At 40.1% G+C, this 25,140-nt stretch overlaps 1 protein-coding gene across 5 annotated transcripts in view; it reads left to right on the top strand.

Annotated features, from left to right (window-relative positions):
* The window catches only part of MID1 (midline 1), a 277,703-nt gene that overhangs the window by 227,749 nt on the left and 24,814 nt on the right, over nucleotides 1–25,140 (top strand). For all 5 annotated transcript variants that reach the window (XM_079972692.1, XM_079972693.1, XM_079972691.1 and 2 more), the window contains one exon: nucleotides 20,821–20,916. In XM_079972692.1, the coding sequence (XP_079828818.1) occupies nucleotides 20,821–20,916 (96 nt within the window). The remainder of the gene's footprint in view (nucleotides 1–20,820; nucleotides 20,917–25,140) is intronic.

Below are 25,140 nucleotides of genomic sequence, written 5' to 3' on the forward strand. Positions count from 1 at the left end.
CACTGTAATCATTTTCTAGGAAGGCATGTTAGGCCATTCAGGACAATGAGGTGGTAGAGTTCTGATGGTAGATGGTGCTGGTAGAAGGTGGCATTTTTAAATTCTCACTTGTGTAAAAATATACCTGCAAGTAGAAAACTAGCACATTTGGGGGAAATGATCAGCTCAAGGTTGTGTTACGAATTCCAACTCTACAATTATACGATTCTATGATTTCCACTTTTGGGGAGTTTTTATGTAAGGGCATATTAAAAAGTTGGGATACACAACCATCCATCCACCGACCTGAAAAGGTTTAGTTAGCGCTATATGCAAGATCTCAGATAAATATTGAAAATATATTTCCTTTTGTCTCCCCAAATATCTATTGGGGGCTAGGAACAGGGGGAAACAAGTGCCATTCTGTCGCAACATATTTTCCTAATTGTGTTTTGTTTTGCTTTTCCATGGTAGAGCATTCAAAAATAGCTGTTTTCTACTGCAGCCTCAAATGGTACATTCTACTAGAGGAACTTTTTCTATCACCATATTCTGCTGAGTGTGTAGATGGCTGTCCCATCTTTATACACCAAATATGTCAATTTCAGATCCTCCATCTCCGTTATGATTTGATCCTGGAATGTCCTGTTTTTCCTTAGAACTTACATATTTTCATGGGAGAAATGTTGGAAGATATGCAATTTTGTTATATTTGTAATGGGGAGATTCAGCACAACCCAACATTTCTCTGTTCCTTGGAATAGCAGTAGTTTTACAGGTTGATCACAGATGCCTAGTTTGTTTGCCAACAACAGTTCCTTAACTTTTCTCTTTGATACGGAGATTTGGCAAGGAGAACCAGAAAGAAATAATTCAATTCTATATATAAGAGCTCAGGGTGAAGGGGAGATCTTCTGTTCCGATCCTGCTGTTTGTTACTATTTTTGTTTTGGAACTTAGCTGCGTCTCCTATATATATCTGAATAAAGGACACCCTAAAATTGTCTTCATTCTTCAAACCATTATTGTGCTTGGGTTTGTGATGAAGTTGATTTTATTTTGACATTCAGAAAACAGATACAAAGCAATGTTAATTTCTGAAAGAAGAAAAGCCTCACAGCTCCTTCCCCCTTGTCTAATCAAAGGTGTGTGTTCTATTTTCTGGGCAGTTCTCTTTCTAGCATTGCTTGATTTGATTTGATGTCTTCTATTTATATGCCGCTTTTCATTCAGATGAATCCCAAAGCGACTTACAAACAATAAATAACAATAATAGAACATCACAAATTACAGCATAAGTCATGTGAAATAATTAACAAACCATAAATAAAACAATTACAATCTATAAAATCACTGTTAGGCTAAAACAAGCTAAACATCACAATTACAGTAAAATACAATTAACAAATCAGTGTGGCATTTATAATCTATAAAGCAATATTAACAACAGAATAGCAACTAAAAAAAATAAACTGAGCACTGTTAAGGTCGTACACACACACACACCCTGCACATCTTGCAGTCTATTCAGTTCATTAAAATACACATAATGCATGTTGTTAAGCCAGTTTAGCCAGATGTTGTGCCAGCTGAGGTCCCCTAGTAGTGAGTGGGCCATGGTGTAGACAGTGGGGCAGAGGGATGCGGGTGGCGCTGCAGTCTAAACCACTGAACCTCTTGGGCTTGCCGATTGGAAGGTCGGCGGTTCGAATCCCTGCGACAGGGTGAGCTCCCATTGTTCTGTCCCAGCTCCTGCCAACCTAGCAGTTTGAAAGCACACCAATGCAAGTAAATAGTTACCGCTGCGGCGGGAAGGTAAACGGCGTTTCTAGGCACTCTGGCTTCCGTCACGGTGTTCCGTTGCACCATTACTGGTTTAGTCATGCTGGCCACATCACTTGGAAAGCTGCCTGTGGACAAACGCTGGCTCCCTCTGCCTGAAAGCGAGATGAGTGCCACAACCCCATAGTCACCTTTGACTGGACTTAACTGTCCAGGGGTCCTTTACCTTTACCATTTTACCTTAGACAGTGGGGCTCTCGTACTTCACCTTGCCAGTGGTAAGCTGGATGTGGAATCCTGGTAGCAGAGAGATTGTTTCGCTTGCTGCATTTCAAGTAAAATTTGACCATCGCTTTACACACATAGCCAGTGCACCAATGAGGCAACGTGAAGCCTTGGGCGGCATGCTCCACCGGGTCAGGATATCCCAAATCCCTCTCCTGATGCACTGCTGCTTCCCCTTTCTAGCCTTGGTGATGCAGTGGCTTCCAAATCAGCTTGGTGTAAGTCGAAGCCAGGGAGAGCAACAACACTGCATCATGGAATGCCCCCTTTTTTGCCAAGACTCTCATCAAAAACGGGGTGTTCCTGCAGAGCAGCTGCATTGCTTCTAGTCTTCTCCCACACCACTGGGATGCGGACACAAACCAAAAGGTCTCCGGCCAGCCCTGTTTCCTCATCAGCACAAGTTGATGTGTATCAGAATCACCTGCTTTATGTCCATACGAACAGGTGGTGACTATGAGGCGTTGTCTTCACCTGATAGAATTGCCTAGCTGGTTTCCCCCCACTGTCTCCAACTGTGGAAATCTGAAAGCAAAGGAAAGCTTCTCAAATGTACACATCTAGGATTGAATAAGGATCCCATGCTCAAGTTGGGTTGAAGCTGGCTTGCATAAAACCACATCATTGCACAGTAATTATACAGGATAGCTCTAAATTCCGGATAACGTCACGTGTGCATGGATTCAAAAACGAGCAGTGGGAGCGCACTGGAACAGTAAGCGATAATGTGAACACAACTTCTGTTTCATGCTATTCTAAAGGACGCTTCTGTTTTATAATTCCCAGTTCATTTTTCTGTCTTTGGGGGCTTTTTGATTGGGTGGGTGGGGCGGATAGAGAGAGAGAGAACTACATGTGCTCCTCGTTTTAAATATTATGCAGAGAGAACTGTTATATATGCTTCTGGTTCGGTTAACGTAAGGTTGCATGTCAAATGCCTAAATGTAACAAATTAATAAAAAATAAGGTGGTGATACTGCTCTGCAGGATGTGAAAGTATTTCAGACTTTGGAGATATTTCTACCAATGTATTGCATGTATGACTCTCAGGTTTCTTCAGGGTTCTTACTCCCTTCAGGGTGCTAGGCTTCACCCTCCTTGCATTGTGTCTACATACTTTTCTTTGTGTTGCCGCTACCAAAATTAGTGGGTGTTTGGAGACTAGAGCAGGCCCACACAGAGCCAGTGTGGTGTCGTGGTTAAGAGTGGTAGACTCGTAATCTGGGGAACCGGGTTCGCATCTCCGCTCCTCCACATGCAGCTGCTGGGTGACCTTGGGCTAGTCACACTTCTCTGAAGTCTCTCAGCCCCACTCACCTCACAGAGTGTTTGTTGTGGGGGAGGAAGGGAAAGGAGAATGTTAGCCGCTTTGAGACTCCTGAAGGGGAGTGAAAGGCGGGATATCAAATCCAAACTCTTCTTCTTCTTCTCTACCTAATTTGTTGCTTAGTGCATCAAATATTGGTGGAAGGAAGAAAAATATTTTTAGATGTGCATGTTTTAATGGCATCAAAGTAAGTACGATCTTTTAAGAAACACAAAAATTAAGAAATTCTGCTGTCGGTTGTTAGGAACTATTGTGTAGAAAATGCGTAGAGTGGAATGGAAAACATTTCAGGTCTCGCTGCCATGAATGTTTACTGAATCTTTGCTACTGAACTCAGATGGCTCAGGAATAAGCCTTTTTTGCAGTATAATGTACTATGAGGTACCCGGGGTGGGGTGAGGGCTGCCATTATGGTAAACAATGCTGCAATTGTTATACTATTTCCCATCATGAAAAGCGGAGGAGCTAAAATGTCATCCTCCCCACCCTCCGGGCTAGCTTTGAATGCCTAGAATGGATATAAAAACCCTTTCATTTATTTTTTTTATTTGGCAACCTGCAAGCTGTCGCAGCATATGTATTTGCTGGCAAAGGCAAGTTTTGCTCGGTGTAGCGAGGTAAAACACGAGCCTTTCATGTCTGCAGACTTGGCAGGGGATGAACAACTAGAGCTTGTCTGCTTGTTTCAGATCAGCGGCTGGTGTATAATAGGTGACTTCACAAAAGCACCTTTGCAGTATGGCAGCCTGGTGTGTCCTGCTTTTAAATGGGTGAACTGCTCATTGGCTTGTGGAAAGCTTTCTTGCTGGTCTGTATCAGGCCAGGGGTATTTTCACGTGTCTCAAAATGCAGCTTAAGATTGTCTCACTCCTGTCATTGTTGGTGCTGGACTGGTGGTCTTAAATAATATACATGCAGTTGAGTGGAGGGCAAGTGTGTAAAACCTGACTTTCCCAAAGCAAATGTGGCTACCCATCTCCCAAGAACAAGAACAGTTTCCTGCTTAGGTGCACCCCAAATTCAATCTCAGTAAGCCATTGATGAATTTGAGATTGAATTTGGCATGTATTTCATAGAATCATAACAGTTGGAAGTGGCCGTGAGGATCTAGTCCAGCCCCCTGCAATGCAGGAATCCTTTGCTCAGTGCAGGGCTCGAACCCACAACCCAGAGATTGAGAGTCTCATGCCAACTGAGCTATCCCTCAGGGTATAATTCAGAGCCACTTTATACAATATGAGCCAAGGGCACTAATCTGTGTACATGCTGCAAGTGGTGATTTATGCATTAGTAACCTCAAGCCTTGATTTTTGCAATGGGCTCTACATGGGCTCGCCCTGGTCTGGAGGTGCCAGTTGGTGCAAAACTCTGTGCCTGGATTGTTGATATGGACAGGCTATTGACAGTGCTCAAAATTTGCACTGTTTGCCCATACGTTACTGGGCCTGCTCCAAAGTTTTGCATTAATTTACAAGGCTATTAACAACTTGGGTCTAGGATACCTCAGGGACTAATATCCCTTTGGTATATATAGTCAGCATTAGCACATTTTTATTGATTATCGGAAGACACTGCACAGTACTGTAGAAGCCTATGGGATCTTATTTAAAGAAACATGAAGGCACTCTGCACTACCTTCCTGAATGCTCAGGCAATGCAATAAATGAATTAACATTCAGGAAAAACATTATTATAGGGATAAAAAGAAAGGATAGTATTCTGTTTTAATGTATTCAGATTTGTCAGTCTGTAGATTGGGTGAATCTTGTTATTATGTTAAAGGAATGTGATCTGCTTTACCAGAAACACAATGGATTTCTGCTTTTTCCCATCAGGAAATTGGTTGTTTTTTAGTCGTTTAATCATGCCCAACTCTTTGTGACCCCATTGACCAGAGCACGCCAGGCACTCCTGTCTTCCACTGCCTCCCGCACTTTGGTCAAACTCATGCTGGTAGCTTCGAGAACACTCTCCAACCATCTCATCCTCTGTCGTCCGCTTCTCATTGTCCCCACAATTTTCCCCAGCATCAGGGTCTTTTCCAGGGAGTCTTCTCTTCTCATGAGGTGGCCAAAGTACTGGAGCCTCAGCTTCACGATCTGTCCTTCCAGTGAGCACTCAGGGTTGATTTCCTTAAGAATGGATAGGTTTGATCTTCTTGCAGTCCATGGGGCTCTCAAGAGTCTCCTCCAGCACCATAATTCAAAAGCTTCAATTCTTCAGCAATCAGCCTTCTTTATGGTCCAGCTCTCACTTCCATACATCACTACTGGGAAAACCATAGTTTTTACTATACGGACCTTTGTTGGCAAGGTGATGTCTCTGCTTTTTAAGATGCTGTCTAGGTTTGTCAACACTTTTCTCCCAAGAAGCAGGCGTCTTTTAATTTTGACTTTTAATCAGGAAATACTGCAGTCTAAATCTTGATAATAGATCACATGAAAAATAGCCATTAACATTAAAGTGTTAAGACTCAGGGAACACATTTCATCAATAGCAGTTCATCCTCTAAACTTACTTTCAAGCTTTCTGGGCTTGGTACACTGCTTATAGGAGATTTCTGAGAATATATGATGTTTTCCAAAGAAATTATTAGCCAATCATTGCAGACATGAGAAGTCTTAAGACAGATTTGAGTGGCAGTCAGGATTCTTGCTTTTAATGAGTAAATGTTTGCAGTTTGAAAAATATAATCAGTTACATATATTTACCTTATCCTTCTGTTTTGAATTAACCTCTTCCATGTCTGTTATCACTTTGGCATCTCAGCCTCACATTGTAGAGTACTCCTCCATGTTCAGCTGAGAGAGCAGTTAACAGGGTGATCCTGTTTATTTCTATTCTAAAATACCGTATTTTTTGCTCTATAAGACGCACCAGACCACAAGACGCACCTAGTTTTTGGAGGAGGAAAACAAGAAAAAAAATATTCTGAATCTCAGAAGCCAGAACAGCAAGAGGGATCGCTGCACAGTGAAAGCAGCAATCCCTCTTGCTGTTCTGGCTTCTGGGATAGCTGCGCAGCCTGCATTCGCTCCATAAGACGCACACACATTTCCCCATACTTTTAAGGAGGGAAAAAGTGAGTCTTATAGAGCAAAAAATATGGTAAGTACACTTTGCCATAGACCTCCTATTATCAGTTCCTCTTGTCCCTTGGTCATTTTTCTTGCTTTACGGAATCACAACCAATGGCTTAAATGTATCTTACTACCTCATACTTGTGTTTCATGGTAAGACTTAACCCTGAAATATAATAAAAAGCAGAGCATACACACATATATATGGTGGGCCAAATTCAAGTAGCCTTCAGCCTGAGATCTCTTGTGCTGTAGACTTGCGTGTCTATCTCTGAAGACTGATGTTAAGTCTTGATGAAATAAAGAGATAAAACAGAATGTGTACACAAGCTCAAATAAACCCACTTAGTTCTTCTCTTGTACAACATTGTCCATTGCATGTGTGTCAAGAGCTTGGAAGTACATACGATTCACAATTATCCTGTTAGATTGATTGAAGCATAAAGAGGTCACTTCACTTGCAAAGGGACCGGGGGATTCTGTGGTTTACTTCTGCCAAGCAGCTACGCTGAATGACCTTTATATTTTACATAGAAGTTAGTTACTCATTATAGAAGTTAAGTGCTGAGATAATTAGCAATATATGCAGACAGAAAAAAGGTGTTCGAAAGGCACATATGTACTAGTTCACATGCCATATCCTTTTAACTTTCTAGTGGTGTAATTATTATTCTCTGTAGGGTACAACTAATTTAACACATAATTATGTAAAACAAATTAAATGCTTTGTATCCAGGCTTTGCAGTCAAAACTTTTCCTTGCCTCAAGCTCAGCTGGTTGTAATCTGTGGAACTGAGATTGCTAGAACCATGCTTCTGCTGAAGTGGTTCAATGTAAGACTGGCTATTTGTTTTACTAAGGGAAGAATTTCTCCCTCTTGCCTTTTGTTTTCATTCTGCAGTACAATTGGATCAAGACTATAGGCCACCATGTGACTTTGGGTTCATAATCTTAACAAACAGTCAATACATCCATGTGGAGAACTGTCTGAATTTATAGCTACCTTCATAATACCATTCTGTAGGTATGGTAAGATCTACAGATGAACAGCTCCTCTGAATGCAGTGGCTTCTGGCCAGCAATGTGTTATCTGAAATGTCACTCTCCCTCCTGAAGGAGCAGAGTTAAATATGATTGGCAAGCCCAGTCCTTCACTAAGCCACCTCATCTCCTGCTCAGTGTTCTTCATCCTACCCTTGTATTTTTGCACATAAAGGCTAGTTTGCATATGCTTATAATTAGACTGTATAATTTCAGTGCATCTGTTTGCATTTACTGTAGTGGTCTAGCCTGAAGTGTTGGGAGATGAGAAGAGGCAGTTGCTGCTCATCTATGAGAAGCTACAATTACAGCAAGTTTATGTCAAAATGTGGCCACTTAGCTATGCTGCTTGTGGTGGGTTGCTTCCTCTCGTCTGGAATGCTGTTATCTTAGATATTGTATTTGCAATGCTGTCTTGTGAAACTTACATCATAGTCTCAAAGTGTCGTTTGCTGCAGTATTGCAGAAGTTCAGAACACATGTCGACCAAGATGTGATTCACTTCTGTGGTTGGAAATGTCATAGAACCACTTCGCTTTGGACAAAATACATACTGGCCAAGTTCAGATGAAACAATAGTTGGATGTTTTGAAAATGAGCCACAGTGAAACTCAGGCTCCTGTTCTTTGACATGGGCTTGAGTAGGAGTTTGGAAACTCCATTTTCATTTTAGATGAACTGCAAACCACAGTTTGTTAGGCTCCGATGACCCAGCAAACTGTGAATAATGTAAAACACAAGCAAATTTCTGAATTCCTATTTACAACTGTGCCTGAAAAAGGAGGGAGTAACCCAAGAATTGCTGTATCTCATTTTTAAATGCTAAACTCTGGTTTAGGCATGATATCTGAACCAACCCATTGATTTGAATCTAGATTAGAGTAAAATGGATTAGGCAACATGGATATGGGAGCTAGCCACAACAAGATCCGTAACACATTGTGGATTTAATGTAATTTGCCAGGATAAGGTTTGGTCTATATTTTGTTAAGTATGCTGGAAAGTATATGCTAATAGGCATCACTTAGGTTCAATTTGAAACCAGTGGGTCTTACTTTTAGTAATGTATTTACAACAGGAATATAATTTCAGAGACAGGCTCATGCTGATACTCTGAAATATTAGTTAGGTTCATGTTAACATTCTGAAAGAAACACAAATCTTTTTTTCCCTCTAATCATTTTCTATAATCTATCTTGCCTAACTACAAGACACTTTACACATTACATAGAATGAAGCACAACACTGAGGTGGTAAATTATGGAGTGAAAAACCTTTTCACTTCTCACTTCAGGCTGCAAAAGGGAGATCATATTTTTGAATGCTCCTCCATTTGTACAAGAAAGCTCCCTTTGTTTGCTCAGACAGATTTTGCACAGCATCCCCTCTGATGTGATAGCTTTCTACTGCAGAGTATGTTTACATTGAAACAACCCCCCACTTCACTCTTCTGCCTCATTCTGTGTAACGTATAGATTAGCTCAAATTAAAACAAAGGACAAATCTATTCTAATGGGAGGATTAGACTGGCTGCGCCATCACTGCATCTGAAACCTTTCCAGCTCATGCTGGCCAGGGGAGAAGATGCGAGAGGCAGGTTTTTTTTTGCCACCTACTGTTTGCAACAACTCCATTCCCACCATTGGAGGGGGGGGTTCTTAGGCCCTCCACTGTGGTGAAGTGTCCCCTGAAGTGCCCCCTCCGCTGTGGTGAAGGTGGTCTTTTAGGCTGGCAGAGAGGGGCCTGCCTACATGCTGTCCTAACTACCCAGTCATCAACATGGGGTGGGGAGGGGTGGGAGGAGCTAGTTTGGCAACAGACCTAAATGCCAAAATTGGATGTGTATATTATCAAACCTGGAACCAGTGTCAAGACTAAGTCAGGCTACTCGGCATTAGTGTCTTTCGTAATCTTTTCCCATTTCCTTTGTGACTACTACCTGTAAAACATTACCAGTAATTAAAGGTATACTTATTTTCACCCTTCTTTAAGCCCTATAAAATTTTATTCAACTATTTAATGCTTTCACAATTTTTTTTAAAACTCCCATTTGCAAACTAGTCATTTTGTAGTACTCAAAGCTGCAGTGATTTGGGGCCTCCCATATTAGATTACGTTGCTAGGGGTTAAAATATATGATGCCTGTGAAACATGTATCTGTGATAAATAAGTAAATAAATTCATAGGAAGTCTCAGGGGCACAGTTTTGATCTTCTTGAGAGATCTGCCTCTTAACTACTTCCCAATGATGACAAATCTGCTCTAGGTCAAAGACCTTAGATGTTTTGTGATAGAACAGGAGCAAAGAAAGTGGGCGCTAGTAGCTGAAAAGTGAACAAATGTAGCATTGCTTTTTGATTTTCAGTATCAGAGTTCAAAGGAAGCAAGGAAAGGAAAACAACCCATATGCCTTTCTCAAAGTGTTTACAAGATTTGTTATTCTTGCCTAATAGCTTTAGTGTTGACACTGTTTCCTCAACTTAAAAATGCTGATGATAGGTAGCTGGATATTGCAGATCATACATGGCAGTTGTCAATACTTCTGTCGCTTTCTAAGAGTCACCTAACCATAATAAATCAAACTTGCGCCTTTTCTAAAAATGGAACCTAATAATACTGGTGTTGCATGGTCTCATTCCAGAAGGGTAATGTGCTATGTCACATGCTCAATCCATTTATGTTGTCTTAGCATCAGTTTTAGACTTTGCTTCTTTCTTTCTTTCCATGTTCACAAGTATTATGTTGTTTAGACACTTCAAAAATACTATTTAGACACTAATATAAATAATAGCACAGCACCGATTTAATAATGAGACCGTGCAACTCCAATGAGTAGGTCATATATTAAAGACAATACGAGGACCTACATATTCCAGTCATTCAGTCTTAAAAATAGTACTCTGTGCCAAGCTATTAAAATTCCAAATCTGATTTTAGTCTTATGCAACTGAACCAGATGTTGCATACACAACTGTCCACTGTTAGACATCTAACATTTGAACTATTTGTCCACAGTGCACATCTGCTGCACTTGATTAGACAATCCTATAAGCTTGTTTCATGCTGTCGGCTTCTTGCAGGCTGCTGATGGCCAAACATTTAGTTACATCTATGAGTCCTGAAGCCCGAACAAGTGGTATATAGACACAAATATAAGAAGCATTTGGCATTGTTAATGATTATGCACTGGTTATAAAGCAGACTATATAATCAGAATAGTGATGGAGAACACAGTGTCCTTAAATTGCAAGGGCAACAAGAACTAGATAATATTCTTGGTGTAGTACTTGCTTTTCTATAGAACTGGTCTAAATAAAAATAAAAATTTGAAATAAATTATTCCTTCAGCTTCAGAGGCTTTCAATCAAATGTTTGTATGATTTTGGATAAAACTTGTTTGTCTTTTGCGGAGAGATTCCGCAAATACAAAAACCACCCCTTTTTAACCAGCCTTTTTGTATCACCTCCCTAGTTTTGTATTCACATGCACCAATATAGATTACAGTCTCCATCTCCTTTGCATGCAAACTGCGTTTTATAACAAATGGAAATACTGTGTTCTCAGTGTTGTAGGGATGGGGGACTGTGGTCCTCCAGATGTTTGTTTATTTTCTTACCTTTATATCCCATTTTTCTTTCATTATGGAATCTAAGAAAATGCAGGTGTGGTTCCAGGTGATCAGCCACCTGTGGAGCAGGTTCTTGGTCATGCCAGCAGGTGCTGATGGATGTTGGAGCCCAACAACATGTTGAGATTCCCTATCCCTAATATAGAGAACTACTACATTTCTTTCAAGCCATTTGAACATTTTTATTCATTGCACAATGCAGTTTATTTGCCTGATTGGTATCTGGTGAAGGAATCTAACCAATTCATACACAACTAATTCCTAAATCGTAACTGATTATTGATAAGTATCATGTACAACGAGGTAGGCAGATAAATCGGGATCTGATGGTAGATCTCTGGGCTCTTTGAATTGGAACCACGTGGATTTCTGAGTCCCAATTGAAATGGAGAAAGCAGGGCATGTGGGGGAAGGTAACCAAGACTGGCTTTTGTGTGAAAGGAATGCATGCCCCATTCAGTTCTGATATTGAAAGCTAATTCCTGGGTTTAGAATTATTTAATTCTTTTGGACTATGCTCCAGTTTGCAGATTGTGCGCCTCTAGTGCAAAGCAAAATAGGTCTCACAGGTCTGATGTCCCTGTTCCTTTTCCCAATGAACATAAGGTCTTTATTTTGTAAATATGTGCTGAAAACTCCATAGTGTAGTCACTGGAACCTGTAGCACTGGATCAGAACCCAGTACTACCACTGCTCATTCTGTATTTGTAGTGTGCATGAAAAGTCACCTGAATAGATTTTTTTTTAATGTACTAATTATTTTTTTAAAAAAATAGCTTCTGGCTGGTTTGTACCAGGACTCCTTTTCCTTCTCTGCAAAACCACAGTACCTTCCAGTATATGTGTATGTAGATATATATTTCTTTTAGAAACACAATTAAATACAGGAAAACACTAGAAAGGGAAATAATAAATATTGGAGCACATGCACAGCTGTCTTGCAGAATTCACTGGAATATATGCTACTTAGGCTTTCTTGGCTGCTCTTCATGCTTGTCACAATATTACATTATTTGATTTGTGTAAGGCCCAAGGGGAATGAGGGAAGTTGGTGTATTTTAATCGCAAGTATGCAATATTATGTATAGAGTGACTTAATAGTGAGTTTTCTCCCATTTTTGAAGTTGGGTAGACACATGGTTTTATATACCAGCTTTCCAAAGACACTGCAGAAATGCAGTGGCTCTGAAAACAATCTTTTACCTGCTTCTGCAAAAGCCCCTTTCCATTAGTGATGTGTGAAGTTAAGAGGTTCAGATACAAATGCAGGTCGCTTGATTAAACTCTGGCTTCTGTGAAGTTTCCATTGCAAACTGCCTTGTAATACCCCAGTTTGTAATTCTAGCTATAATGAGAGGCACACAAAAAGGAACAAAAAAAGATTAAGGTATTCCTGATCACTTGGTATCAAGGAACCAGATGATAATTGTGCCTTAGTGCTGTTTAAAAATCTTCTGAAGTACCTGCGTCTTCAGACCGCCGCACGCTTAAGAATTTATGGTTTTATCACTGTACAGCTGGATTTCTAAGACACACTGCAGGTGAAACTTCCCTCAGGACTAATGTTGAGGACTGAAGCTGGTAGAAAGTGTTATAGGTCATTTGCTGGGAGGTATTTTTCCTCCCACACCACCTCAACCATGAATATATTGCACATGTATTGAGTGAATTACACTCACTGCCTTTTTAGCTATCAGAAGCAATCTTAAGTTTTTAGTGGTAGCATGTGAGGGCATGAAAGGTTTGTGTGGCCACTTACGCAGAGGAAATGTATTACCAAAAAAGAGAGAGCCAGTATTTCTGTAAAATATGCATCTGCTAATTTATATATATAGATTTACAAATGATTACAATACTGTATGTCTCACATTGTGCGGAAGACTGTAAACAAGTAAACATGTACTTGCTTAATTTGCAAACTGCTGGTGGGCAATGTCAAAGCTCTTCATCTCCCTTTTGATAGTTATTCATCTTTAAACCAAACTGGACACTCCTTCTTCACTCCAGACATATTCAAATAGAGAATTCTCACCTGCAAAACAGGACACATATGGACATGTGGGGCCCATGGATATGTGGGGCCCAGGTACTTGGATCGGCATTTTTCACACACACACCCCACGCTACAAAGAAGTTAGGTACCACTTTTCTTTGTTAGAACCCCAATTCAGGAAACAGATAATTCTTGTACATCTTCTCCCAAATGCAAAGATTGCATTAGCCTTTGGACAAAGTTGACATTTCTTCAGAATTATTCTGCTTCTCCTTAATTTGCTGGTAGTGACAAATTACCCCCTATAAATAGATGTATAAATATATATATATATATGAATAGCCATCTTTTTTTATATGAAGCATTATATGAAAACACTAAAGAATGAACCACTGGAGCTTATGCAGGATTATTGAGGGTCTTTACTACCGGGGGGGGGGGTAGGGATAGAGGGGCCACCCCACAAAACCTTCCATTAATAAGCTTGCAACTGTGCCCTTCCCTCATCATGCTGAAATATCTCCTCAACAACAGAATGAGTATACTTGCACTAAACCTGAGACCACAAGGTGAGGTTTAGATTGTGTTTGCTGAAGGAAAGAAAGTGCATCTTGGGCCTCCTTGGCCAACACATAGAGCATTCTGGGAATGTAAGAACATAGGAAGTCCCGTCTAGTCTAGCATTCTGTTCTCACAAAGAACAGCCAGGTGCTTGTAAGGTATGCTTAAACAGAACAAGAGTTCAATATCCCTCTGTCCCACACCTGTTTCCCACAACTTGGATTCAGAGTCATGTGGCCTATAATACTGGAGGTAATAGCCTCCAAAATTTATTCAATGAAAATAGGGACATCCCATTCCATAAAGATAATTTTATTAATACCCCCATATATTTTATTAATACCCCACATATCTTACTGAGTTACCCCAGCACTCTGGGCAGCTTCCAACATATATCCAGCACTCTGCACCAGCACTCTGGGCAGCTTCCAACATATATAAAAACATAATAAAACATTTAAAAAACTTCCCTATACAGGATTGCCCTCAGACGACTCAGGGATTGGATAACTCCATACCCTCCAGTATTTCTTCAATGAAAATAGTTTACTGAGGAAAAGCAGAACATTCCAGGATCAATTCAGAAACAGGGACGGCTTCTCTAAATCAGGGACGTCCCTGGAAAATAGGGACACTTGGAGGGTCTGCCACTGATTCCCTGATCCTGTGTGAATTTGTTTCATTCTCTTTTTAAGCCCTCTAAGTTAGTGGCCATCCCCACCTCTGGTAGGAAAGAAATTCCCACCTCCCTGACTCTCCCAAGGCATGATGGCAGCCTCCCTAGGGTATTCTGACCTGCTTGATTTCTGAAGCTTCAGAATGATAGGTCTTTTTCAGGCAACAAATGGGGGTTTTCCTCTTCCTCCTCAGAAGGATCCTGTGTGGAATCCAAGGATATGTGCCTTGGGATCCCAGTTCCTTTCTCCATTCACTGTTTTGGTGGCAATGAGGAAGAGTCAGAGAATCCTAGCTGCTGAATCTTAGGCTTCACTTCTTCCTTTCTGCCCAACCCCACTTTGGTGAATTAATAACCTCACTTTATTAAAAGGAAAATTATCCTCAGTGAATTTTTCTGTCCTCTTTGTATATAGTTAAGTCTTTATTCCCCAATCGACAAAAAAGGGATGCTTTCGAGAGTGTGAGAAGTCATACTAAAAGGCTACAGCATCACAGATTGTGCAGTCTCACTGTATATATCATAATCATTCAAATAAGGCTTCTGGAGTTGGACAGCAATTAATTTGTAGTGAAGCAGGGGCTTTTTTTCCTTAGCATATGTGTGTTATCGGGCTTTAAGTGGAACTTCAATTCCCTATTGTCTGTCTGAGCTTAGGAAGATTATAAGGTTGGATCCAGAATTAGTCAAGTTTAGAACAGACCCATTTATTTAAATCAGTAGGAATGAATATGTCAGTACCAATGGGGTCAGATAGAAGTTGCCTAAATGTGACATGCATGTCAGAGACATCCCAATGGAGTGTTTTTGTTCAGGGCACTTGCCAGATCCATGAATTGCAATGTTGAGGCAGACAAAATTTTAGGTGCTCTGATGGTTCCTAGATTCTGCTGATGCTTTTAAGAATAGTAGAGGAAAAGTACTTTGTTAAAATCTGTTTAGCCTTCCAGCATCTTCCTCAAACACCTGTGCCAGTTTAACTGCCCCTGGAATGCCACACTATGGCTTAGACTTTAAAGACGGTGTGATTGAATTTTAGCTACCACATAGGCAATTCGTTCATCACCTAAAAGGCATTAATTATATGTTGCATAAATACTGTAGGCCGGTCTGTACAGCTAATTTTTAGCAATGATTATACTTAAAACTTTTCTCTGTGCCTATTGATTTGTAGTGATTTCACACTTTTCTTCTAGATGGACAACATATTTGTCTTCTCTGAGTTATGTGGGTATTAACCTGTGTTATAATCTGACTGTGTAGGGTAGGAAAATGAATGTATATTACTTGTTACGGATGAATTAACTGATGGGGGAATTGTATATGTGATTAAGGAGGCAGAGGACCAATGAAACAGGCAAAAAGCCTGAGGACAGTTCAAAATTGCTGTCTGGTTTTTCTCTGTTGAGGTCAAGGATCAGAGAAATAACTGTTTTGGGTAGGGGAAAGACATTAAGCAGAAACAGTCTTTTTTTGATGAAGATAATGTAACTTTAAAGAACTTATAAAGCATGCTAGAAACGTCCAGGAAAAGAATTCTGTGTTCTGCTCATGGCTTAATCTCTTCATCTCCTCTGCTACTCTTGAATTTTACATGTAGGTAGAATCAGGAGAATAGAATCAGGAGAACAGAATATGTATTAATTTAAACAGAAAACATTAAATGATAAAAGCATTGAGACTGAAGGTTCTTTTGTATTACATTTTAAATTTTAAAAAACTAGTCCTGGCCAATTAATCCACTCCATGGTTTCTTATTGTGTTTTTCCTTTGAACTGCCAAGGCATCTTCTATTATTAGCCATATCAATATCAACAGTGTTATTGTCCCTCAGCATCTCTAGTATTAAGCTTTAGGCATTTGAGGCTTGGCCTAAATTGACCCACTGCAAATATAGCTGTTCCGTAAAAGAACGACTACAGAGAGAGCCAAAATCCTTCAGAATTATACACCTCCAGGCCCAATAGTCACCATCAAAGGGCTTGATTAAAATATAATAAGTTTTACAAAACATTTGTTCACCTAGTCACTCTAGTCCTTGGTAGCCACCCTTCTTATCTCTGAAGCAGGGCCTAATTTAGTTTCTCTGTCCTATGAATCTCACATATAAAAATAGAAGATGCTGCAACAGAACATTTTAATCTTAATGGATTAAACAAAGAATCTATAAATGATGCCCAAAACTTTATATACATATTGTGGAAGGTATCGTTCAAAAATCTAGTGTGGGGTAGCCAGTGTGACGCCTTCCATATGTTTGGATGACAACTCAATGAACTCCAGGTAGCAGGGTTTTCCAGACTTGGATCTCCAGCTGTTCTTGGACTACAGTTCCCATTATTCCTGACCACTGGTCAGGCTAGCTAGGGATGATGGGAGTTGTAGTGCAAAACAGCTGGAGACCCAAGTCTGGGAAACCCTGGTCTATGGTTAGAGATTATGAGATTATGAGTACAACAGCATGTGGAGGCTGCACAATTTTGGCTGTTCTTTATCTAAGTGTTTCACATGAATATTATCAAGGAGACTTTGATAGTTAAGATGTGAACAAATACTCAAGCAGAAGTCTTCAGGGCTGATTCACATTATATCAACTGAAGATAGGAACGGAAGTAATCTACGGTTGCTGATTTCCATTCTCATCACTCCTAAAATCCTTTTTCCTGAAATCTGGCTTGCTATTAATTGTTCCAGAGGTTTAGTAGTATATATGCTATAGCCTCTGAGTGGATGTTGGCAGCTGTGAAACAGTGGATCTGATTGTAAGCGTCCACATGGGATATGAGGTATTAAATAAATAAAATAGTAGATAAGAAATATAGAGAAGGTAACTTCTGCATCTAATAATCCCAGTCTCTCCCAGAACTAAAATAAATGCCTTTCTTTCTCCCCAAGGAAATGGTTTCTTCCAAGTAATTCTTTAGGAGTGAGGCAGGGAGCAACGGGAAGGACAAAGAATAAGCAAAATTTCAAAATCTATATGCGAAGAATTCTAAAAATCATACTTTAAGAGGGAAGCGGGTGGCGCTGTGGGTTAAACCACAGAGCCTAGGACTTGCCGATCAGAAGGTCGGCGGTTCAAATCCCCACGACGGGATGAGCTCCCGTTGCTCAGTCCCTGCTCCTGCCAACCTAGCAGTTCGAAAGCACCTCAAAGTGCAAGTAGATAAATAGGTACCGCTCCGGCGGGAAGGTAAACGGCGTTTCCGTGCACTGCTCTGGTTTGCCAGAAGCGGCTTAGTCATGCTGGCCACATGACCCGGAAGTTGTATGCCGGCTCCCTTGGCCAATAAAGCGAGATGAGCGCCACAACCCCAGAGTCGGTCACGACTGGACCTAATGGTCAGGGGTCCCTTTACCTTTACCTAACAACAGAATTAACCATGACTAGGCAGTTAACTGCAGCTCCATTGCTGATATAGCACAGTGGACTTGTTTGACACATCAGTGCACAAATCGTTGAATGAAAACTATTCTTTATTTATTTATTTCATATTTGTTTCATAACATATACTGTTTGATTGTAAAAAAAAATCTCAAAGTGGTTTGCAAAAACAAAACCACACATTTACACATTATGAAAAATGGACAAGCAAATCATCTGTTAATAAAATATACAGAGTGATTATAAAACACACTGGACACCTGCTGTGGTGCAGACATCAAATAACTGCGCTAACAGATATATTTTTTTACTTTTAGAAAAAGTATGCCCAACCTTTCAACACTTTATGACCGTATCTTGCTTTCTTCCACACACACTGCTTCTTTAGATTGTGGGTTAAGAGTTATGTCAGTGCAAAGCAGCACCTCAGTTGCAAGTACTATTTGATATGAGTCAAAGAAAATCCAAATCTTCTATCCAAAAGGGTAACAGAAAAAAGTACTAACCGTGCAATACACAGAGAGTATACCTAAAATGGAGCAAGAAACAAAAGAATTCTATTCTGCAAAAAAGGAGTAAATGCTAGCCAAAGAACTAGAGGAACATAAAGGAATTAAAAAAAAAAATTCTAGGAAAATGGGTGCTTGGGAGAAAGGAATTCCATTAGTAAAAGAAACAGATTAAATTACCGGTGATACAGCACTGAACTGAAAGGACACTGAACTCCTTTCAGTAGGGAAAAAATGTTGGGCGTGATGAGTATCATCCTTTTTCTTATTAGGAATTTTAAAAGCCCTCCTCTTATAATTTCATTTAACAAGGGAATGCTGCAAAAAGTTGGTCTAGCTGTCATATTAATCCAAATTAAATCTTTAAAAAATATTTTTAAAATTAATACCACATTATTCATTATTCCACAGATAGTTTAATTGCTTTTTTATTAATAAATGTTTAATGTTTTTAGCTAATTGTGTTTTATTTATTTTACTTTAATTGTGCTTAATTTTCATGAGCCACCTGAAGTCTTGGTTTTGGGGGGGAAGGCAAGATATAAAGAACAGCAACAACTATTGCCCTGGGGTGGATATTTATGTTTTCTAGTATCAAGTTCTAAGGGGAAGGGGAAATCTGAATCCAGCACCCAAGCAATCCAACAAAGCCATTTATTTTCATGTCTGAAAGGAATTAGACTAAGAACATCGAATGAAGGTCAGTGTTATGTAATGGTTAGAATACCAGACCAGAGAGTTGCCAGTAAACTAATCATTATCTCTCAGCCTAACCTACCTCACCCTTATTGTGAGGATAAAAAGCGTAGAGGGTTATGATGCAGGGGGGGGGCTTAAATTATTGGGAGGGTAAGCACCGCCTTGCATAATCAATCACATGATTTGAATGGCAATGACCATCAGTTTTGGGAAGGCCCAGCTCCCTCAAATATTTTATGACGGGGCGGGGGGGCGGGCAAAGATCCCTCGGGCAGTAGGAGTTGGCTCCTATGCTATGATGTATGAGTATGTAGTTTCTTGAAGAATAGGAGAATTTAAATGTAGAGGAGTAAGAAACCATTTTATGAGATATAACAGGATGTATACCACAAAGTGCTATCAGCAGAATCGATATATCAAGGTTAATGGTACCTTCAGTATGATAACATTGAGCAAACATCTGAATTTAATATAATAAGTGAAATAAATGATCAGCAAAGCATTCTTTAAAAAAGTCAAGTGTAAATCAAACATGATTTTTGTGGTGGGTTGTGTTTTTTTAATTGTGTGGTTTTGGCATTTAATCTATTTAATACTTTATATTATCCTCAGTCCTTGGCAGATAAGCAGATATTATGCTTTCCCAGAGAAACACAATAAACACATTACGTTTTTAGCAGATTTTCCAGTGAACTGCTTCAAAAATAAAAGTTTTCAGAGGTCTCTACCTCAAGGGCATTTATAAAATAAACAGGGATGTGGGAAGCCGCCATGTCATACCAGGCTAGAATATTTGTCCACCTGGCTCAATATTCTCTGCTCTGACTCCGGGCAGCTCTTTCATCACCTAGTGCCAGGGTCCCTTACAATGGCAAGCAGTGACGTACCCATTCATGTGCCCAGGTGAAAGCTAATAAGGATCATTGTGTATGTCTACGAATGATTCAGATGTGTAGCCCTTTTCAGGGAACATGTGGGGGAGAGACAATTGGAACTGTGCAGACTATTTCTGCTCCTGACCTATACATGCATTCATCTGGGAGTCTGGGAAGACCCTACATACAATCATAGGCCCTGGCTGTCACAAGGTAAGGATCTCATAGATCCAAAGAGCCTGTATCCTGACTATGCCTAAAGGTAAAGGGACCCCTGACCGTTAGGTCCAGTCACGGATGACTCTGGGGTTGTGGCGCTCATCTCGCTTTATTGGCCGAGGGAGCCGGCGTACAGCTTCAAGGTTATGTGGCCAGCATGACTAAGCCACTTCTGGTGAACCAGAGCAGCACACAGAAACACCATTTACCTTCCCACCAGAGTGGTACCTATTTATCTACTTGCACTTTGACGTGCTTTCGAACTGCTAGGTTAGCAGGAGCAGGGACCTAGCAACAGGAGCTCAGCCCGTCATGGGGTTTCAAACCAATGACCTTCTGACTGGCAAGCCCTAGGCTCTGTGGTTTAGACCACAGCGCCACCTGCGTCCCTTGAATATGCCTAAGCGATAGTCAAACTGAAATGCAGAGGTTGGAATTCTACAGCAAGCAGAATCCCACTCTCCACTCCTTGTATTTATTATCCACAGATTTTTACCATCTGTGTACAGGGCAACGTATTTGACTAATTTGAAGTCAATGGAAGTGTTCCTTCTGTCAGTAACCTAGTTTAACCATGTCTGGTGCCCAGTATTTTACACATTCTTGGCTAAAACTGAGTCCACTTATGTGCTACATCCAACAGTGCAACAGTGCCCAACTTTAGACTGATTTTCTGCAATTTTGGATGCTTTTCCATGTATGTACTGTATTTAATTATAGTTAAGAATGGTGCAAGATAATAAATCGCTCTTCTTTTTCATCTTTTTTCTTTTTAAACAGCAAAACTTGGAAAGTAATCTCACCAACCTTATCAAGAGAAATACTGAACTGGAAACACTTTTGGCGAAATTAATTCAAACTTGCCAACACGTGGAGGTGAGTATTTGCTTGTGTGTGTGCGTTTTAGTTACATATGTCATTTATGTGTTGAGTTTCAATGTTAAAATGCTACACAGAATTGGACCTAGTATAATTTTGGTATTCTAGTTATAGAGCCATCAGGAAAATGCAACATTTCCTGTAACATTTTAATTTTAAAAGCCCACACAACCATGTTTACATGGGGGAGACCATGTTTAGGGAAGCTTTTAATGTTTGATGTATTACAGTATTTTAATATATATTTTTTGGAAGCCGCCCAGAGTGGCTGGGGAAACCCAGCCAGATGGGCGGGGTATAAATAACATCATTATTATTATTATTATTATTATTATTATTATTATTATTATTATTATTCACACTTTTCACATGAGAAACACAAGTTTGCTACTAAGTGCACCCTCCCATACATTCAAGAAAAGGAACCTGGCAGATTGTACATCCCTAAAATAATATTTAATTATTATTAAAGGGGTATTATATGGGCAAAAGTAATAATAGGCAACAAACAGCATGAAAGGTACCATTGCAGGCTTGGGGAATCATAGAAATGTAGAGTTGGAAGGGACCACAAGGATCTAGTCTAGGGTTTCCCAGACTTGTGCTAATTTTGGACTACAACTCCCATCATCCCTAGCTAGCAGGACCAGTGGTCAGGGATGATTGGAATTGCAGTTCAAAAACAGCTGAATACGCAAGTATGGGAAGCACTGATCTAAGTCCAGCTGGAGTTCATGCAGAATGATGAGTCAGCCCCAGGGCCTTCATCAGATTCTGGCATGAGCTGAGTATCCTAGAAGGTGGTGCACAAAGGTTCTACAACAGATGGATTGATGTGGACAGGGCTCCACAAGAATAGGAAAATGAATTCCATATTTACCATGTGTTGTGTCGCATTCCAGTTCTGTATTATGGCAGTATTTCATAAAGAGTCACATATCTTCTGATTTTGTGTGGACCCCTTGAGTACCTTGATGGTTCATTTGGTGTCAGAGAGCCAGGAATACCTTGAGAAAGGTCAGGTTACTATAAGAAATCTGTGCGTTCTTGGAGAAAGTTTATTTAATCTGGAGGGTCCAGAATGTGCTATTCAGAAACAAATAATGGGCCAAGTTCAAAGTACAAACCTGAAGAACTAGATAGATGGTCTTGACCTACAGAATGTTGCAGCTGTGTGTCAGGGAGAGAAGGAAATACCAAGTCCTTACTGAACAATTTAACTATAATAACTCATGTTTCTCAGTTCAGCCCCAGAATGACAAGTACAGTGATCAATGATTTGGTTGTTCTTGATTGGATCCAAGCCATTCCCCTGGCGATAAAAGCTTAGCAAGCATTCAGTGTAGTAAATATTCACCAACAACTTCACCACTGTTCAAATCACTGAGCTGGTTGCCATATTTGGGAAACACAACTACAGTGGTACCTCTGGTTACGTACTTAATTCGTTCCAGAGGTCCGTTCTTAACCTGAAACTGTTCTTAACCTGAAGCACCACTTTAGGTAATCGGGCCTACCGCTGCTGCTGCGCCACAACCGCGCTATTTCTGTTCTCATCCTGAAGCAAAGTTCTTAACCCGAGGTACTATTTCTGGGTTAGGGGAGTCTGTAACCTGAAGTATATGTAACCTGAAGCGTATGTAACCCGAGGTACCACTGTATTTGCCATCTGTGCTCCTTCTCTCTTATTACAATTCCTATAAGAAACAGAAATCCTGCTATCAATACAATCGTACCTTGGTTTTCGAACAGCTTAGTTCTCTAATGTTTTGGCTCCTGAACTTTTGGCAGCCAATCAGAAGCCGCATTTTGGTTTCCGAACATTTTGGAAGTCGAACGGACTTCCGTTTGACTTCCAAGATACAACTGTACTTCATATATGTATACACTATAGGTGACATCTAGTGATGTCTGCCTATGTACAAAATGAAAATTTGTCTCTGGCGTGCAACTTCTGCTCGCTTCCCAGAGCAAAGTTTGCATCCGGGAGCAACTACAGAAACAAGCAAATTTTAAAATAGAAGTAGTGTTGGACCAGGCCCGGCAATTTTATTATTAGACTGGTATAACTGACATGTAAAAACTAAATAAATATATATTGCAGGAAACCATTGTTCAGTTGATATCAGTACTTTGCAGCATGTGCCAGCAAAGGGCATAACCTCATATGTGCCTACTATGAAGGACAACAGTGTTTGTTGTATGTAACCAACCATTTAAGAAGTCCTGGCTGCAAAGTGGGGAGTTCAGGTTTTTGCATGTTTATTGCAGCCTAGTAGCAGCTGAAAATGCTCATCTCTAGAGAACACAGAAAGCTGCATTTCTGAAAAAGCTGATATTGTGGAATCGTTGAGGCTCACATTTCTGAAGGCCACAGCTTTCAGTTACATCACCCTTCATATTAAATTAATATTAAAAAATCATATCAATCCTGATGCACATATAGAATTGATCTCTGGTGCACATGTTAATCCTGGTGCTCGTATAGAATTTGTCTCTGAGTGAACTTCTTTGATTTAAGTGATACTGATATCTGTGGAACTTAAAAGCACTTGCCTGAGGGCTGGATTGTAGCCATTTTCTTTTTCTAATTTCTGGTGAGGCTATTGTTTTTTAAAAACAATATTTTTCTCATTGGCTTAATTTTTATCTTTTATGACCTGAATATAAATAATCTTCCTTTTAATTTTATCCTAGACCCAGCAATTCTTCCATTATAAAGATACAGCTGCCATACTGTAAGCAGATGTGTTGCTTCCCTTTGATCTTAATTTTACAGATTCCTCTCCATTGCCAAGGCACAACAGCTGCATCTCTCATATATCACTTCATCCTATTCTCCTAAAGTCACAATAGGAAGCTAAATTCACCTTATTTACGTGCTACTATGAGGACAGAAACCTCTGGCCGTTTATACGAGTGATATTTAAGCCATTTTTAAAAAAAGCACACCAGCTCTTTGCAGATGAAATGAAAAGGCTACATTAACCGGAACACAATTTTTATTTTAAAACAGCTCCTTTTGCCATTTGACTCAATACCAAAACAACAGCAGTGGCCACATTCAGGCATTCATCCCTGGCTTCACAAACCATGACGAACCTGATTTGCACTAAGCCAGAGTTCCCAGTTTTATCCAAACCAGTTAAATCAGAACTTGGTTTTATTATCCTGGTTTGTTACTCAACATGAAGTATGACAATAGAGAGAGGGCGTGTGTGGCCATGATGCTCATCTGTAGCTTCATAAAACATGGTTTATAAACCATGATTTAGAAGCCATGAGTGATCATCTGGATGATACCATTAAGTATGGTGCATGCCAGACTGAAAATAACTCTTAGAATGACTTGGAATACTATATATTTCAAAAAGACACTTCCACGTATGAAATATATGAAAACCATAAATAAAACATGTGCAGCGCTTGGCTAAGTTTCTCGTACCCCAGCCCTACCACCCCATGTGAACATATTAATCTGTGGCAGTTCATACACATACACTGAGTGAATATTCAGCATTTGCAACTATAACACGATGATTTGCATGGACAGCCTGGTATCAAATCCTCCTGTGTGTTTATCGTGCACATTAAGCTGCACATTTCTTTGCTGACACCCCCACCCATCAACATTGACCTCTTCTAATGGGTGGGAAGAAACACCAGAGGGGTAAATTCAAATGTGACTGCTATTTTCGTATGTAGTTCTGCCCTAATTTCCTCCTTGCTTTTTAATCTGCCCCTCAAGGCTGGCAACAACAATCAGGGTGAATTCATTATTACATGGGAGTTCCTGAGGTGACTCACATCTCAGATATTCCCCGTATAATTTGTCAAAGGAATGGTAGAAAACTGAATGCTGCTAATAGCCTGCCTCCTCCTCATTGCGGAGCCTCATTTGTGATGGTGAGGGGGGCTGTTTTTAAACGTTTTAGGGTTTTATGAAAAGCATGTATTATTTAGCCAATAGAATGGAGTTGTTTCAGTCTGTTGCACAGCAACGTAATCAGAACACAGCTGTGGAAAAATCTGGAACAATTAGCGGAGAGGAGTGGAAGGGAATATATTTTCCTGTAGATGATTTAAATGCTTCCAATTCAGCCAATGTTTTCTAACACTGAATTAAACACACACGCGCACACACACACACACACACACCATGAATGCTCTTACAGAATTTTGTCATTTCCTCCCACCACCCTTGATTATACAGAACAGGAA

Source organism: Podarcis cretensis, assembly GCF_951804945.1.
Source record: "Podarcis cretensis genome assembly, chromosome: 4".
NCBI classification, from domain to species: Eukaryota; Metazoa; Chordata; class Lepidosauria; order Squamata; family Lacertidae; genus Podarcis; species Podarcis cretensis.